The sequence below is a fragment of the Vombatus ursinus genome, unplaced genomic scaffold (assembly GCF_900497805.2).
Source record: "Vombatus ursinus unplaced genomic scaffold, bare-nosed wombat genome assembly UNPS02014775.1, whole genome shotgun sequence".
NCBI lineage: Eukaryota > Metazoa > Chordata > Mammalia > Diprotodontia > Vombatidae > Vombatus > Vombatus ursinus.
In genome coordinates this window covers 14,134,101-14,152,270 of record NW_020954553.1, presented here as the reverse complement: position 1 = coordinate 14,152,270, position 18,170 = coordinate 14,134,101, and the positions used below count along the sequence as shown (strand labels likewise).

General features: G+C 37.9%; 1 protein-coding gene across 2 annotated transcripts in view; it reads left to right on the top strand.

The window, feature by feature from the left end:
* Positions 1–18,170, top strand: part of AGO4 (argonaute RISC catalytic component 4) — a 44,688-nt gene that overhangs the window by 9,439 nt on the left and 17,079 nt on the right. Inside the window, exons 3-13 of one of the 2 annotated variants that reach the window (XM_027864397.1) lie at positions 1,124–1,244; positions 2,779–2,960; positions 3,145–3,281; positions 3,364–3,498; positions 3,796–3,883; positions 6,388–6,535; positions 6,766–6,885; positions 7,340–7,468; positions 9,212–9,345; positions 10,416–10,600; positions 11,767–11,926. In XM_027864397.1, the coding sequence (XP_027720198.1) occupies positions 1,124–1,244; positions 2,779–2,960; positions 3,145–3,281; positions 3,364–3,498; positions 3,796–3,883; positions 6,388–6,535; positions 6,766–6,885; positions 7,340–7,468; positions 9,212–9,345; positions 10,416–10,600; positions 11,767–11,926 (1,539 nt within the window). The remainder of the gene's footprint in view (positions 1–1,123; positions 1,245–2,778; positions 2,961–3,144; positions 3,282–3,363; positions 3,499–3,795; positions 3,884–6,387; positions 6,536–6,765; positions 6,886–7,339; positions 7,469–9,211; positions 9,346–10,415; positions 10,601–11,766; positions 11,927–18,170) is intronic. The other variant, XM_027864398.1, reaches the window with a different exon arrangement.

The window sequence follows — 18,170 nt, the reverse complement described above, 5'->3', positions numbered from 1 at the left end:
GGACTAGATTATATCTAAGACCCTTCTGGCTCTAAATTCTAAGCACATTTTCATGTTAACTATCTTAAATGAATTATTTTGGTTTTATGATTTATTTTGAAAGCCTGAGGCCTTATACCAGCTAGGCCTCAGTTTTTACCTTTATAAAATAGGCAAGGTAGAAAAAGACTTGATTATTTCCAATTGACTTTCCTCCTCTAATATTTCGTGACACTGTAACTAAATCATCTATGACACATTGCTTTAGCCATTTGTGGAATAATTTGGTGTATAAGAAATATCCCAATACTTGGGGAATCATGTATGTTGGTAAGGCTCACATGCCATATGTGTACAGTACATGACTTTTCACTGACTTCTGTGTTTTACACTGTCACAGACTCGGGCACCACTGGAGTTTCATACTCCAGAATGTTAGCAGCTGTGTTTGTTCCGGTGCTAGGGCACAGTGTGTTATCCTGTATGTATGCAAGTCGTGCATTGTTTTGTTACGTAATACGCTACATTATTACATTTTGGAAATTCCAGTATGTTTCCTTCTCTCCTTTGTATTTGAGCATTGTAGAATAAAACCAAACAGTACAAGGAGTAACAGTATTGTCATTTAATATCCAAGAGAAGCAAGTTATTGTTTTGGGAAATGATCTTGCCTTTATTACTTCTTCTATTCCTGTACTGCTCTTCTCACTCTACTCTTGTTTTCCAGATCTTTGAGGTCCCCCCCCCAACTCTATAGTTTTACGCACTTGGAGCTATTCATCACCAGTGGGTTTTAAGTAAATTTGAACTTAAATCCCAAATTAATTTTTTATTTCTAGGAAGTGAAAGTACTACTGCTAAGCTGCTTATTTGTGGTTTAGATTTTTCAAAGCCTGGATTTGGAAAGAGGTGTAAAATTCTATGCCAAATTTTCTCCTCCCCCAATTTATGTTATAAGCTTTCAGTTGTTTTGCTTAAGTTGTGGTAACTTGCTTTACAAAAATTGTTTTTAAGTGAGTTGGCTGTATTATGCCTTGAAGTCCATCATGCCTAGTTTTGACTTAAAATTAGATAGTTGAAAATATGTAGGTGCTTTCTTGACTATTAACCATTTTTCAAAGCTAAATTTCCTTTGTTGTTTAAGGGAGGTAGTAGATACAATGGTGAGACACTTCAAAATGCAGATATTTGGTGATCGACAGCCTGGCTATGATGGCAAAAGAAACATGTATACAGCACACCCACTGCCTATTGGAAGGGATAGGGTAAGTATTGCTAATAGGTAGAAACAAGTCATCATGGCCCTAAATCACTAATGAATGAATTAAAAAAGCATCTATTAAGCACTTAATATTTGCAAAGCTTTATAATATGAGGTGATGACTATATGGAGGCTGTTAGGTGGCTCAGTGGATAAAACGCTGGACCTGGAGTCAAGAAGACCTAGAGTTCAAATCCAGTCTCAGACATTTACTAGCTGTGTGACCTTGGGCAAGTTCATTAACCTCTGTTTGCTTCAATTTCCTCAGCTGTAAAATGGAGATAATAATTGTTGTGAGGATCAAATGATATAATATTTGAAAAGTACTTAGCACAGTGTCTGACACATAGTAGGTGCTATGTAAATGCTAGCTATTATTACTTTTCTTTTATATGATAATGCTACTGACCCATCAGGAGTAGGAGGTATGTTTAGTTCATATTAATCCATCCACATTTCCTTCCCCAGTCCTGTGTGACCAGCAGATTATATTCAAGACAGCTAACTGGGATTAAGTAAAGAGCCTTCAGCCTGTGTAATTAGCAGGTATATTGTGCGCAAAGCTGAATAGGCTACGTAGAGGTCAAACCTGGGACCTTAGCTTTGTTTACATCATATTCTAACTGCTGTAATCAACTCTTTGAACTGATAGACTTTATATAACCACGTGCAGCTGTAGTTCTTCAGACTTGGATTGTAATGGAAATTTGGTTCTTCTAGACTGCAAGATTTTGATGTATGTCATGGACTGTTTTTCTTGAGTCCTCCTATAGCTCCAGCAGAGCAAAGCTCTCCCTTTCACATTTATGGATTGCCAAAACCTACTGACCTGTATTTACTTTACTTCTTAATGAACATACATGTGACATGCATTGTAGCTCAATATTCCTGATAAGTGCAGCTCTTCCAGTTACATAGAGGGCTGTTTCATTAAGTTGTGCTTTTTCTGTACTAAAGCTATATTAAGTAAACTTAACCCTAGTAACATCCCTTCTCTGAGGCACAGTGGATAGAGCACCAGGCCTGGAGTCATGAAGGACATGGGTTCATACCCAGCCTTAGACACTTACTAGCTGGGTGACTCTGGACAAGTTACTTAACTGCTGTTTGCAGTTTTCTCATCTGTAAAATAGGGATAATAATAGCACCTACCTCCCAGAGTTATTGAGAGGACGAGACAGTATTTGTAAAGCACTTCACCACAGTTCCTGGCACATAGTAAGTGACATACACATGTTAGCTATTATTATTACCTTTAATTTTTACTTGAATTACTAGAATCAAACAAGTAGTAACAAATGAATATATATCTATATATAAAATTTTTTTGGATACTCTGGCATTGCTTATCATTCCATCCACTTAAAAAATAATGGAAAATGATGGAGAAGATTGTGGCAGGGAAGTATAATTTACAGGACACTGTGAAATTGATATTTGATGAAAAAAGACTTAGCTTGATAAGCTTCATAATAACAACCTTGGCTTTATGTAGCACTTACCTTTATTAATGTGTGTGTTCTTTTTTCCCCACCAAGGTTGATATGGAAGTTACTCTCCCAGGTGAGGGCAAAGACCAGACCTTTAAAGTGTCAATTCAGTGGGTATCAGTAGTAAGTCTTCAGCTACTTTTAGAAGCATTGGCTGGGCATTTGAATGAAGTTCCTGAAGATTCTGTACAGGCACTTGATGTGATCACAAGGCATCTGCCTTCTATGAGGTGAGTGTCCCTGTTGGGCATATTCCATATAAGTTCAAGTCTGTGGAGTAGGTTATTTTAGGGCTTCCAGGATGGTTTCCACATAGTTCCTCTTTCATACTCTGATTCAGTAAACTCTTGGAAAGGCAAGAGTGGAATAAGAGAACTTCTTACCTGTGAAACATGCCAACTCTTGTTTCTTCAGGTATACACCTGTGGGCCGTTCATTCTTCTCCCCTCCAGAAGGTTACTACCACCCTCTGGGAGGGGGCAGGGAGGTTTGGTTTGGCTTCCATCAGTCAGTGAGACCTGCCATGTGGAATATGATGCTGAATATTGACGGTATGCTGGAATTACGCCCCCACTTCACTGTTTTAAACTTACCTATTCCCAAAACTAAGTGTCCTGTTATTCTGTTTATTAGTATCTGCTACTGCTTTCTACCGTGCCCAGCCTATTATTGAGTTCATGTGTGAGGTTTTAGACATTCAGAACATCAATGAACAAACAAAACCTCTTACAGACTCCCAGCGTGTCAAGTTTACCAAAGAAATCAGAGGTAGGTATTTGTGTTAAAAACGTTTTATGACCAACTATGTGACTGCTTACAAGCATTTATCCTAATGAAATAACCAGCTTTTTTTTTTCCATTTGGAATTTTACTTTTTGGGGGGAATGAAGGAATCATCTGTAACAGGCTAGTTTCCTAGAGGATGGAAGATAAAAATTAGTCCTATTATCTCCTCTCCAATTTATCCATTTACAAGTATGTTTTGTACCCTTTTAGTTTTTTACTCTATTTTTATCACCGTGAATGTAATCTAATACATTTGTTTTGGCATTTCTTCTATATTAGGTCTTAAAGTTGAGGTCACTCACTGCGGACAGATGAAACGAAAATACCGAGTTTGTAACGTAACTAGACGACCAGCCAGCCATCAAACGTATGCTGATCATATCTGAAAGGATATTTAACATTGAATTGTTGGATACTTTGCTTGTATAGTACTACTAAATGCCTTGTTTATCTGAAATCATTTAAAAATAATTTCCACATAAATGTTTTTTCCAAACAATTGGGAAAATCTCTTTCAGCAATAGTATTTAAAATTTCATACATTGTGGAAACATTTTCAAAATATATTGCTTTCTTGACTTCTTAAAAAGAGTGCATAATTTGATAACTCAGGGTCATGATTATGAACTTCATGATATTATTATTGTTATTACTATTATTTTGATGTAGGCTTGTAATTTTGTCAGTGTCAGTGAATCCTGGTATAGATTCCATACTAGATACCCCTACCAATCCAGATTGGCAGCCACTCTGTAATTTACAGGCTTACAGAGTTGCCTGGGGTCAGTGAAAGGGTCCATGAATTGCCCATGATCCACTCATCTCAAGCGTGTGGGTGTATGTGTGTGTGTGAGAGGGACAGAGAATGAACCCAAGTCTTCCCGACTCCAAGATCAGCCCTTTATGCATTGTACTCTACTGCCTGTATACCCTAAATTACTATGGTGGTGTGTAGGCTCTTTTACTCCATGATGAAGGTGTCCAAACAGTGGTGTTTTTGGTAGTTTTTATGTTGTTTCTTCCCTCAGTGTCAGTTGTTGCTTATTGCTATGGTCATACTATTTCTCTAATGTGTATTCTTATATCTCTTCTTTGGAATCAAGCTCAGTCATTATAATTACCCCTGAACTATATTCAGTTTCTAGTTGTTCTTTCCATTTTTATTGAAGCAGTCATTGTATATATTGTTTTCCTGATTCTGCTTCCCTCACTTTGATCAGTTCATGTAAGTTTCTCTGTGGTCTTCATATTCATTTCTCACAACACAGTAACATTTCATTATATTTATGCACCATAATTTATTTAGCTATTCTCCAGTTGATGAGTATCTGTTTTGTTTCTTATTTTTTGGTAAAATTGCTGCTATAAATATTTTGGGCTATGTAGCACTTTTCTTTTTACCTCTGACCTTGGAGTATATACCTAGCAATGGGATCTCTGGGTCAGAAAGTATATACATTTTAGTATCATAATTTACTTTCCAGAATGCTTGGACTGATTGATTACTACCTTAGTAGTAATCTAGACTACTAGATCACCAATAGATTACTACTGTGCATACTTTTCCACAATTCCTCCAGCACTGACCATTCCAATCTTTTACATCAGTGGTGTCAAACTCAAATAGAAGAGGATCCCTACTGGCCCTGAATTAACTTAGAAAACTAGAAATTAATATCATTTGTGTTGTGTTGTATTTTTATTCATTTTGTTAAACATTTCCCAATTATATTTTAATTTGGTTCTAAAGATAAGTTTGAGACCATTGTTTTACATCTTTGCCAATTTGTGTGAAGTGAAACTTCAGAGTTGTGTATTTAATATTATTAGTCATATAGAGCAATAGCTTTGTGGTTTTTAATTATTTGAAATTCTTTTTAGGATTGTTTGTTCATATACTTTCACCTCTTAGACATTGGGGAATGACTATTGGTCTTCTATCTTTATAAGCAAATACACTAATTTATCATTTTTCTAATGTGTTTATTAGAAAACGTATTAGAGCCTAATATTTTTTATTAGCTATGTGAGGTATTCTATGAGAATACTTCATATAACATTGCCCTGACCAAATTGTGGCACTGTGACATAAAACTTTTTGTAAATGGATTTACTTCTAATGTATCAAAACACATATCAGGTGGTTGGTGATATTCCCAGCATTAATTCTCCTTGAGTTGGGTGTTTGTATGGTTTATAATATTTTTCAGTTAACCACTTCTCTGCTAACCCTGTTGGTCTTAAAGAGGTGTCCTTTTTGTGGAATTAATTAATGAAGTTAGGTAAAATATGCTTATATTTCATACCTGTTCACAAGTTTGTACCATACTATTCAATGTAAAGTATGAAGGGCTATTTATTATCAAAGAAGGCCCCAAAAAAAGCCTGTTTGTTAAAATTTTAGAGTCTTGTTGAGTTACCCTTTCTTGGTATGTGACACTTGCTGAGTATTCAGCTCCTTTGAAGATTTATTCAGCTCTAACAAAAGTAGAAAGCTAGCTCTTCATATGTAAACTGAATCCTTTATAAAAACTGATTTGAATATTGAAAGAAACTAAGGGATTCTGTTCAAAGAAAGATTTACTTGTACTCACTATGGAACCAATCAGTTGGCTAGTATTTTTCAAGTGCCAGGCACTATTCTGGACACCAGAGACAAAAATGTTAAAAAAAAAAAAAAAATGGAGCAATCCTTACTCTCAAGGAGCATATATTCTATTGGGGAAATCAATACGGATATGTAAAAGCATATTAAAAAATAAATAATAAAGGTATAAACCATATAGAAAATGTCTTAGAGGTTAAGATTTTGTTCTTAATTGGGGAAAAGTAAAAATTGATGAAAATTTTCTAAATAACATTATCCTACAGTTTTCCTCTACAGCTGGAAAATGGTCAGGCCATGGAATGTACAGTAGCCCAGTATTTTAAACAAAAGTATAGCCTGCAGCTGAAATATCCCCATCTTCCCTGTCTCCAAGTGGGGCAAGAACAAAAGCACACTTATCTTCCTCTTGAGGTAAGCTTGAATAAAAGCGCTTCTGCTATTCTATCAGATACTTAAATTATTTACTTGTAAAAGCTATCCTTTAACCTAAAGTTGTGTATGATAGTTTGAAGCAGATTTTTTTTTAGCTATGTAACACTGACACTTTAGCTCTTTTTTCCATTTTTCTGAAATCTTTCTCATAAAATCGGGCTTGTCAGAAGCCATTAACTTAGTCCTTGTTTGTCTTATCCTAATGGCAGGTCTGTAATATTGTGGCAGGACAGCGATGTATCAAGAAATTAACAGACAATCAGACATCCACCATGATCAAAGCAACCGCAAGATCTGCTCCAGACAGACAGGAGGAAATCAGCAGACTAGTGCGTAGGATACATTTTTTATGCAATCCTAGCTATGCATTGAAAGAAAGAAAGGCTAACAGAAAATTTTCCTAATATGAGATGATTAGTTTTTTGTTCTTACATCTACAAGAAAACCTTGTCCTAATTTCACTGGCTTTTGGTTTTGTTGTTTTATTTTTTTAGTAGGAAAAAAATTCCAAATCTGGGCTTCTTGAAAAGGATCCTATCTTACACGTTTTTATGTGCATTCGTATGTAACACAGTACCTTTCAGGTAGTGTGGGCATTCAGTAAATATTGAACAAATTAAAATGGTATTTCTACACTACAAAAATGTAGAGAGAATTCACAGCATCTTTGTTCTACTTACAAGAGTGGTGGCCTCTTTGTATACGAGATACTGAGATGATGCATTTTGTCAATTTGCCCCATTGATTACTCAGTCATGATGACAGTTTTTTTCTGTTTTTTAGGTGAAAAGTAACAGCATGGTGGGTGGACCTGATCCATACCTAAAGGAATTTGGTATTGTTGTTCACAATGAAATGACAGAATTAACAGGTAGAGTATTGCCAGCACCAATGCTACAATATGGAGGCCGGGTAAGTTGTGTTTTGTTTGTTTGTTTTTCCATTAAGTACCTGTCCCCAACCAATCATGCAGAATTTTTTCAGTCATGTGTTACTTCGTAGACAGCAATATTTTTCATCTTGTGTCTTTCTAGCCTTGAGAAATATTAAGCTTCCCACATATCCAGCCTGATTCTCACCCTTATACCCTTTTTGTGGCAATATTCCCTCCTGTCAAAGGGATAGTGATAATGATTGTGGGTTTTCCCCTCTTTTGTTGCCTTGTTGATGAAATCAAATTCTCACCTAAGTTAAGAAACTGAGCTGAGGGTCCCCTCTGCAAGAAGCAGAGATGAAAAAAGTAAATGGCAGGCCAGGGACCAAGTCATAAGGGAGACTAAGGCAGCGTGAGAGATTTGTCCTAGGCCTCTCTTTTCACTTTACACCGTCTTGCTTAGTGATTTCATCAGCTCCCATGAGTTCATTTATCATCACTATGCTCATGATTTCCAGATCTGTGTATCCAGCCCTAGTTTCTCTCGAACACATTGTATCGTACACATCTTAAACTCTGCATCCAAAGCAGAACTCATTCTTTTCCCTAAAATCTTCCCCTCTTTGGAACTGCCTTATTACTCTCCAGGGCACCACTTTCCTCTCAGCCACTCAGGCCCACAACTTCAATAGCATTTTCAACTCCTCTCCAGCACCCCACATATTGCCAAACCTTGTTTCAACCTTCACAATATCTTTACTATACATCCCCTGTTCTCCTCTGACACCACCACATCCCTGGTGCTGACCTTCATCAACTCATGCCTGTATTATTGCAGTCATCTCCTTGACTGTCTTTCACCACTCCAACCCATCCTTCATTCAGCTGTCAAAATGATCATGCTAAAGTATAGGTCTGACCATGTCACCTGTTGTGTTCAATAAATTCCAGTGGCTCTGTGTTACACCCAAGATCAAATATAAAATCCCCTGACTTTTAAAGCCCTTCATAACTTGGCCCCTCCTACTTTTCCAGTCTTCTTACACCTTATTCCTTCACATACTCTGTAGTCCAGCAACACTGGCCTTCTTTCTATTCCTCACACAACACTCTATTTACCTGCCTGATGCCTTTTCACTGGCTAGCCTCTGTGCCTGGATTGCTCTTCCTCCTCACCTTATCTCCTGGCTTCTGAAACTTAGCTCACATTCCTTCTTCTGCAAGAATTCCTTACCACTCCCTAGACTACTAATGACTTCTCTCTGGGACTACCTTCCATTTACAGTGTATATCTTGCATCTACATTTTTTTGCTTGGCATCTGTCCATTAGAAAGAGATGAGTCCCTGGAGGGAGAGACCATGTTTTTACCTTCCTTTGTATCACCGCTTAATTGTACTTGATACAAAGGAAGCAGCTGAAAAATGATTGTGGACTAACTAGGTCATCATTGACAATCTTGGGGAGAAGATTATGCCAATTAGCAGTGCCCAGCACTCTAGATTGCATTGTAGAATCATGAAGAGAGCCTCAATGAATCTCTTATATGCACGAACGGTGGAGGAGATTGAGAAGATAGAGGTGAAGGGATTTGCCCAATTCACAGAGCTGGTTGATGGCAGAGCCACATTGCATTATTACAACTCTTTCAACTCAGCATTTGGCTTCTTCTCCCTCACCACATTGATGTGAGCTTAGAATTTTGTTTATTATTAACATGCTCTTGAATTGTAATCTATTCTCTTCCCCCTTTTTTTCTTCCTCTTCTGCCCCCTGAAAAAGAATAAAACAGTAGCTACACCAAACCAAGGTGTATGGGATATGCGAGGAAAACAGTTTTATGCTGGAATTGAGATTAAAGTATGGGCTGTTGCTTGTTTTGCTCCTCAGAAACAATGCAGGGAAGATCTGTTAAAGTGAGTATTTTTTATATTTGTAGCTAGGTCCTATGTCTTTCAATTATAAAATGCTACATTTAGTATCTTTGTTCATCTTGGGGTGTGTACACTGGCACTTGTAACCTTAATTCTGGGAGTGTCGCCACCTCTCTGAAAGGAGGGAGGGGAGGCTTGTGCCAGGGCCAGTTTCACACCTGGAGATTCTGTTAAGTTTCAGCTTCTTTGCTCTCGAAGCAGAAACTCATCTTTGACTTGCCTGTAGGACCAGACAGAGAGGACTATGTTGAAATGGTACAGTTGGTGCCATACATTAAGGCCCTGTGGGGATTCCACCATTCAGCTCCCTGGATGTATTTTTATCTGTTCAACTGAGATAAAAAATACATTACTACATTATGATTTTGCTAATTGCTGCTAGTTCTGTTACCTTCAGAAGGAATACTGACTAGGATTGTTGGTTTCAGTCTGCATCACTTTTTGCAGATTAATAGAGGAAGTTAGTAAGAAGTGTGGAAAAGTCAAGGTGAGAAAAGGGAGCTGATATGAAGGGAAAGGAATGTTTAAAATTATTGGCAAATACATAGAAGAATTGATTCTGAAAGCTTCATACATGGGTTGAAGTAATGGTATGTTTTCTTAAATATCCAATATTTAAATTGAAAATAAATTTTATTTGTTTCAAATCCTAGTTGCTTTTTAATATTTCTAATTTGGGGGGAGGTTAATTGCTGGGCAAAATTTTAATTTAATCCTAGTATATCGTTTGATAATAATATGTTTCTGTTACAATTCACTTAAGCACAAATTGACTTAACTCTTTTTGAGTTATACCAAGTCATCTTGTGAGTTACCATTTTAGTCTACACTTGTTCTGAAAGTTAAAAGTAAGACTAATCATTTGACAGGCTCTTTGATAACATCATACTCCACCTGCTGCTGCAGCTCCCAGTCCAATTCTGGCCTCTAGTTATGCTACATTTTAGCGCAGAATCGGCTGTTCTGAGAAAAGCTAGAGATTATGACAATTGCTGGAGCACCAAAGTGACCATGACGTAACAAACACTGTGCCAATGGTTCTGTTTCACCAGGAGTTTCACAGATCAGTTGCGTAAGATTTCTAAGGATGCCGGGATGCCCATTCAGGGTCAGCCATGTTTTTGCAAGTATGCACAGGGAGCAGATAGTGTGGAGCCCATGTTTAAACATCTGAAGATGACTTATGTGGGCCTGCAGTTGATAGTGGTGATCTTACCTGGGAAGACACCGGTATATGGTATAGTTCTTGTTTACTGTATTTCATCTCTCTGTTAAGTGGTCACATGAATTTTTTAAAAAATTATATGGTGGGGATATATATAGTCTGTTGCTTACATGGTAAAATCTGGAACATAGTGGAAACAGATAAGGTTTTATCTGGTTTTTCTCCATGGCTTGATTGATCTTTATAAAGTTATTGGTAGTTATCAGCATTAACATCCTCCTATTAGGATTATTGCCACTCCCTCTTAACTGTCCTCCCTCACTCCAGTGATGCTATAGTTATTTTCCTTATGTACATAACTGATGGTATTACTGTTTGGCTCAAGATGTTTCGTTGGCATTCTGCTGCCCATTGAATAAAGCTCCTTAGATTCTTTAGCCTGCCATTCAAGACTCTTTGCAATTTGGAATTCTGTGACACTTTTCCAAACCTCTCATATTACCCCCTTCTACCCTTGAGTCATATTGGGTTATAAGCTATACACTAGACAGATTTTGTACTTTTTTGCCTCTATGTCTATGGCCTCCTTATGCCCTGTTCCTTTCTCTGCCTTTTGAAATTCCACCCACTACATAAGATAAAGTATTTATTAAGTTCTTACTGCTTATTATGTGGCAAGCATTGTGCTGAGCACTGGGAATACATGAGAAAGACAGTCCCTGTCCTCAAGGATCATAAAGGGGGAAGACAGTAAGTAGGAGGAGCTGGAAAGGGGGTGGGGAGTGAGATGTTGGAGGTGTGAGGAGGCCACTGGGATAGCAGTGAAAAACTCTAGGGCATCAGGGGCTGATCCATGTTAGAAGTGAGTGTGGCTGGCTTAGATCCTTGCTCGTGTGGAGGTTCCAAGGTGGAACCCATCCTTTAGGACCCAGCTCAAATGCTTCCTCTTCATGGAGACTTCTTTGATTGCCCCACCCAAAAAAAGAATGATTTTTCCTCTTTCAGATCTCAATATTTTGGCAGCTTTTAAAGTTAGTAGTAGTGGTGGTATATGTATTGGGGGTGGGGGGTATACATGTATCTTTATTGTATTGTAAATTTGATGAAAACAGGAACCGTATCCTATTTAGTCTTTTATCTGCCATCATCTGACACAGGAGTCTGTACATAGTAGATGCATAATAAATAACTATTGAGCCAGGAGAACTACCTAACTTACTTTATTTGCTTGCTTTTAGCTGAAGTGAAACGTGTTGGTGATACCCTCTTAGGAATGGCCACTCAGTGTGTTCAGGTGAAAAATGTAGTAAAGACTTCACCCCAAACTCTGTCTAATCTCTGCCTGAAGATAAATGCGAAGCTTGGTGGAATTAACAATGTCCTTGTACCCCATCAAAGGTAAGACTCATTTTGAATCTTAGATTATAGACTTTGAGTTGGAAGAAACCTGAGAGGTCATTTAACAAATGATAAGTTGCAGAGATAGTAAGTGACGTAGTAAATAGAAAAGCTGCAATTTGAACCCAAGTCCTCAAACTGTAAATTCAACTTGGTACCTACTGTTTAAAACTTGAATTTTTTCAACAGAAATTGTTGAACCTAAGAGTAATCAAACATGAGAATAAATGGAGTAGTATAATGTGTAGAGGATCAAGCTAGTCAACAGGTGAGTCAGTTTTGCCAATAATTGCAGTATTGGTTTAACCAGCTTGTTGAACTTCTTAGGACCTTAGTTTCTCCCATCTATGATGCCTGCCCTGCCTATATTAGAATTGAAAAGTCAAAAATGCTTCACAAATTGAAGGTGGTAGCATTTGTTTAAAAGATTTCAGCAGCATGAAAACCCTGCCCAGAAGTCAATATTCTGTGATTTTATTAGTTCCGTATTTCCTATGACAGGTGAAAGCTGCTTTTTCAAACTGCTCTCAGGGCACCCCCACCTCCACAGTAGGCTTCTGTGACCCCCATACCAGATGCTACCTTGAAGCACAAAGAGGTGGTCTTGGAATAGTATCTGATGTTTCAGGTGCTGACTTTCAGTAGATCAGGATGGGGTGATTATTGGCTGCATATGAAGTAAAGTGCCTCATGATGGTGACAAAGTATAATAGTGGTTTCTTAAAAGCTGTCCGAGTAGAATGCCAACACTGATAGGTTCTGCAGTGCTGACAGAGTGATGCCAGCAGCAGACCATTTTCTGAGGATGGCCTTGGCCCACGCAAAGGCTTATAGCCCATAGGCTGGCCCTTGGTGTAATATTCTTTCGGCCATGACAGCCATGAAACAAAGGAAAGTACAAAATGGCCCTCAGTCCTGCCACCTCCACGGTAACAGTGGCAGAAATGGGCAGTGGATATCCTATAACATTAAGTTACCTTTTGGTACTAAAAATGTAAGATCCCTCTCCAGTGATAAATAAGCAAGAGGTTCTACTGAAGGAACTAAATTGTTTCTGTCTTGACATTCTTAATATAAATAAAGCCAGTAGGCAGGTAAATGGAGTAATGATGGCTCACAGGCTTTCCTTGAAGAGGAAAGTAAAGGAGTTGGCTGAGTTAATTTTGTTGTGCATCTCAGTGCAACAAAAATGCCATTCCATATGACATTTGGTCATTTCATTGCCGAACTCAAGATAAGATTTTTTTTTTAAATAACACTAGGAAAATAATTTTAGTTTATCAAACCAGTAAGCATTTATTAAGTGCTTAATATTTGCTAGGCCCTGTGCTGGTCATTGGAGATAACAAAGAAAAGCAAAAACACTATTGCCCTCAAAGTTCAGATTCTGATGGAGAAGAAAGCTGTGGACATGCAATACACACATGCAGTATGGAAGATAATCTCAGAGGAAACACACAAATAGCAAGGGAGACTGGGAAAAGTCTTCTGAAATTAGGATTTGAGCTCAGTCCTGAAGGAAAGCGAGAGAAATTAAGAGGTGGAGTTGAAGAGAGAGAGCATTCCAGAGACTTGGGGGGACAGCCAGTCCAAGGCACAAAGATGGGGGGTGGAGAAACAAGTAGGCCAGTATAACTAGATCATTGAGGGTAGAGAAGAGGAAAGTCTAAGAAGATTGGAAAAGTAACAAAGGGCTAGATTGTAAAGGGTTTAAAATGCCAAACAGGATTTTCTGTTACCTCCAGGATGGGTAAGGTCACTGGAACTTGCTAAGCTGAGGGGTGACATGGGCAAGCCTGTATTTGAGGAAAATCTTTGACAGCTGAGTGAATAGGAGGGAGCAACCAATTAGAAAGCTATTGCAATATCCCAGGTTGGAGGTGATTACTGCCTGAACTAAGGACATAGCTGTGTGAGTGGAGAGAAGGAGATGTAAAGGAGAGATGCTGTGTAGTTAGAAATAACAAAATTTGACAACAGATTGGATATGTGGGGTGAGAGAGAGTGAAGAGTCAAAGACCACACCAAGTTGCAAGTCTGGTTGATTGTGGGACAATGATGGTGTTCTCAAAAGTAACAGAAAAGCTGAGCAGAGAAAATGGTTTGGGGGAAAAGATCATGAGTTGTGTTTTGGACAAGTTGAGTGTGAGGTGCTTATGGAACATCCGATTCTGGATGTCTGAAAGGCAATTGTTGATGTGGGAGAGCGACTAGGACTAGATATGTAGATCTAAGAATTATCTACATAGAGATAACAATTGAACCCACTGGAACTGATTGAGATCACCAAGTAAGAAAGCATAGAGCATTAATTTTTAACCTTTTTTTTTTTATCATAGACTCCTTTGGCAGTCTGAAACCTATGGACCCACTTCTCAGAGTAATGTTTTTAAATGCATAAAATAAAATACATAGGATTACAAAGGAAACCAATTGTTCTGAAATACTGTTGCTATCAAGTGCCTACTGTGTACCAGGAACTAACTCTGACCCTAATATTCCTTCATTAAAAAAATTTTTTTTAAGTTCACTGTCCCCTGGTTAAGAACTTCTGGTAGAAGGAGAAAAAAAGAGGGCGCAAAACAGACCTTTGGAATACCCATTAATGTGACATTGATGAAGATATAGCAATGGAGACATATACGGAGTGGTCAGACAGGTAGTAGATCCAGGAAAGAATTGTGTCATGGAAACCTAGAGAAAGAGAATAACTTGGAGAAATGAGTGATTGACAGTCTAGGTTGTAGAGAGGTCATGAAAGGTAAAAGTTGAGAAAAGGCAATTAAAACATCATTGGTAATTTTGGTGAGGGTAGTTTCAGTTGAATAATGAGGTCAGAAGCTAGATTGCAGAGGGTTTAGAAGAGAGTGAGAGGAGATGTGGAAATCTCTAATGTAGACAGCTTTCTGAAGCAGCTCTCTGTGTGCTCTCAGACCACTTGTTTTATGAATATATAACTATAAATCCTCTGGCTTCCTAGTTATGGACTCAAGTGGGGACTGGACTTAGTCCTGAGGGAGCCTGGCCTTTAAAGCTTAGACTTTTTCTTATCTCTAGAACTTTATATGTTTCCCCCACCCCAGAGCAGTGGTGGAAGAATGGGGAAAGGAATTACTTAAAACTTAGATTAACACAAGCCTGGCATCTCTGTCCCAAAAGAAAGGTATTGAGTGTGCATGGTAGATAAGGTTTAGGACAACTATTTTTACTCTCCACAAAAATATTCTTAAAATACAAAAAACTCATAAGTGTACATTGATTTAAATACAGTAAATAATCCATAGTCCCTATTATACTCTCCTAGGAGGTTGATATTTAAAACATCAAAACATTTAATACATTGTGGCACAGCTGAACAGTTTTTGCCTTAACCTCAGTTCTGTACTTCCCAAGTAAGTCTTTTGAGGTCTGTTATCTTCTGGAGATCATCTTCCTTGTGGCAAGTCATCTCCAAGAAGGATGCAGTTACAAAGAACCCTTTTTGCTGCCAGTCACTTCTGACTGCATATCCCATGAGGCCTTGGAAGTTCATCTCCATGCATGCTACGTAGGTTTGCTCTGGTCCTATCTCAACTGCAAGTACAAAGGTCAAAATTTATACACAACTAGAGAAAAGAATAAAAAGGAGAAAAACCTATTATGTAATATAATTCCATTCTGACCAATTTAAGGAATTTGTTCCGGCCCCCAAATAGAGGAATAAATATAAATATTGATAACAGTTTCCTAAAGAGGCTTAACTGGTGTTAATCAGTTGGCATAAAAGGAAAAAGAAGAACTGAAAAAATTTAATCAGCAAGCCTTCATCTTGATGCCAGCCAAGAGATATGACAATCAAGGTCAATTACAGTTTGTAATATAAATTCATCTTGGGGGCAGCTAGGTGGCACAGTGAATGGAGCTCTGGCCTTGGAGTCAGGAGGATGTGAGTTCAAATCTGGACTCAGACACTTGATACTTACTAGCGGTGTAACCTTGGGCAAGTCACTTAACCCCGATTGCCTCACCCCAAAGGAAAAAAAAAATGTCTGTGTGTCTGTCTGTCTGTGTGTGTGTCTGTGCGTGTGTGTATGTAAAAATTCACCTTCAAAATCTTCTGGGGGAAAAAAAGTCTTATGGAGAAGTAACTTCTAGTCGAGTCACCACCCAGTTCCCTCATACCTCCTCAATCAAAACCCTGAAATTCACACACAAAACTGAATAATATTCAGGCAGTCTAATGAGAAACTACATTAAGTGATATGTCAGGCTCGAACTGCACAAGAAGTCAAGGAACAGCCTACAAGCAAGAGGTAAGGTACCTTTTCCCCTGACTCCCAGCAGAACCAGCACCAGTACCTCCTAGCTTGACCAGAGATGAGACATATATAGCCTGCAAGGTCCTGTACACCTTGGCAGCAAGAGCAGAGCACTTCAAAGATCTGTGGCAGAAGCAAACAGCTTCAGCAGGAGACAAAGCTTGGCCCTGCTGCAAATCTCAATTTCAGGAACTAAAGCTGCGGGGGTGAGTAAATCAAAGAAAACACCATCCATTTTAAAAATTTATTGCAGCCCCAATTGCCCTAGGGGGAAAAAAATTATTGCAGATCTAATTGTGTAAAAACTACAAGCAGAGATTCAAAGAAAAAATGTTAATTTTCCAAAAAGACTGTATGAATTCTCCATGAAGAAATAGGGCAGGAGATAAAAATAAAAGCTTTTTAAGGAAAGAATTGGAAAGAGAATAAGCGTAGAAGAAAGTGGTAAACCTTACCCAAGAAAGGGAATTCTTGAAAACTAGAATAAACCAAATAGAAATTAGTGACTCTATGAGATAGCAAGGATCATTAAACAAAATCAAAAAATTTTAAAAATATTAGAAAATGTAAGATGTCTTATATCAAAAACAACAGACTAAGGAGAGATCATTTAAGAATCAATGGACTCTGAAAAAGAATATTTTCTAAAAGCTTGGACTGTGTGTTTCCAGAAATCATAAATGAAAACTGTCTAGATCTATTAGAACCAGATAGAAAAGTGAAGATAGAAAGGATTTCCCAATCACATCCTGAGAGGAATCCCCAAATAAAAAATACCCAGGAGGGCCAAAAATCCAGAGTTCCCCAATACATCCATAAAGAACTTGAAGTAACAAGGAATTGTGGTCAGGATCACACATGACTTGCAATCTGGTACTAAACGCCAGAGTAGAACTTGGAATACAATAGTCCAGAAGGCAGAAGATGTAGACTCACAGCCAAGAGTAACTTGCCCTGCAATACTAAGTATAATCCTGCTGGGAAATGAACCTTTAATGGTATGAAGACTAAAGAATTTCTGATGAAAAGCTCAGAATTGAAGACCTTTGAAATATAAGTGCAAGTCTGGAGAAACCTAGAAATGTAAACTTATTTGAGTAGCTGTATAATGATATATGGCCAACATTCAAATGAGGGAAGAGAAATAAGCGTTCCTTCAGAACCTTAATTCTTCAGAGTGTATTGAGGAAGCTCAACAAGAAGAGCAGAAGACCAGGACGTGGGTTAGTTCTGTTCTGGAAGTTTTAAGAAGAGTAGGAGAAGGGAAAGTAAAAGAAGGACTACACTAGTATTGAAAGGAAGAAGAGGAGGATTGAATTGGCCATTTCTCATAATTAGAGTGTCTAAGAAGAGTATAAAAATATGGAGGAAAGGGTAGAGGCAGCAAGCATCAAATGAACTTCTTATCTAAAACAGACAAAAGAAGGTTGAACATACATACATGTACCACACAATTGGATGTAGAAATACATCAAACTCAACAGGGAAATAAATGGCTCTGGGGAGCATTTAAAAGGGAGAACAGTCACAAGCAAAACAATCTTCCTGATTCTGAAAGGGGGAGGGGCAGAGAACTAGAATCAAAAGGAGATGTTTTAGTTTGCCTCTTAGCTATTTGAGGAATGGCTGAAGAAATTGTGATATATTAATAAAATGGAATATTAATATGCCATAAAAATTACTTTTAAAAAAATTTCAGAGACTCCTAGGTAGTATGAGTTGACAGTGCAGTGATTAGAAGTAGAGCAGTTTCTATAAGAACAACCCTGTTAAGAAAAACTTTGAAAGATGTAAAAACTGTAATCTAAGCATTGATTTGCGGTGCATGTTTCCAGAGGATCTATGAAGAAGCATGACAGAGACCTCCTGATAGAGAGGTGAGACACACAAGGTCTAGAGAGATGCATGTTTTTGGATAAGACCAGGGTATAGATTAATTTTGCTTG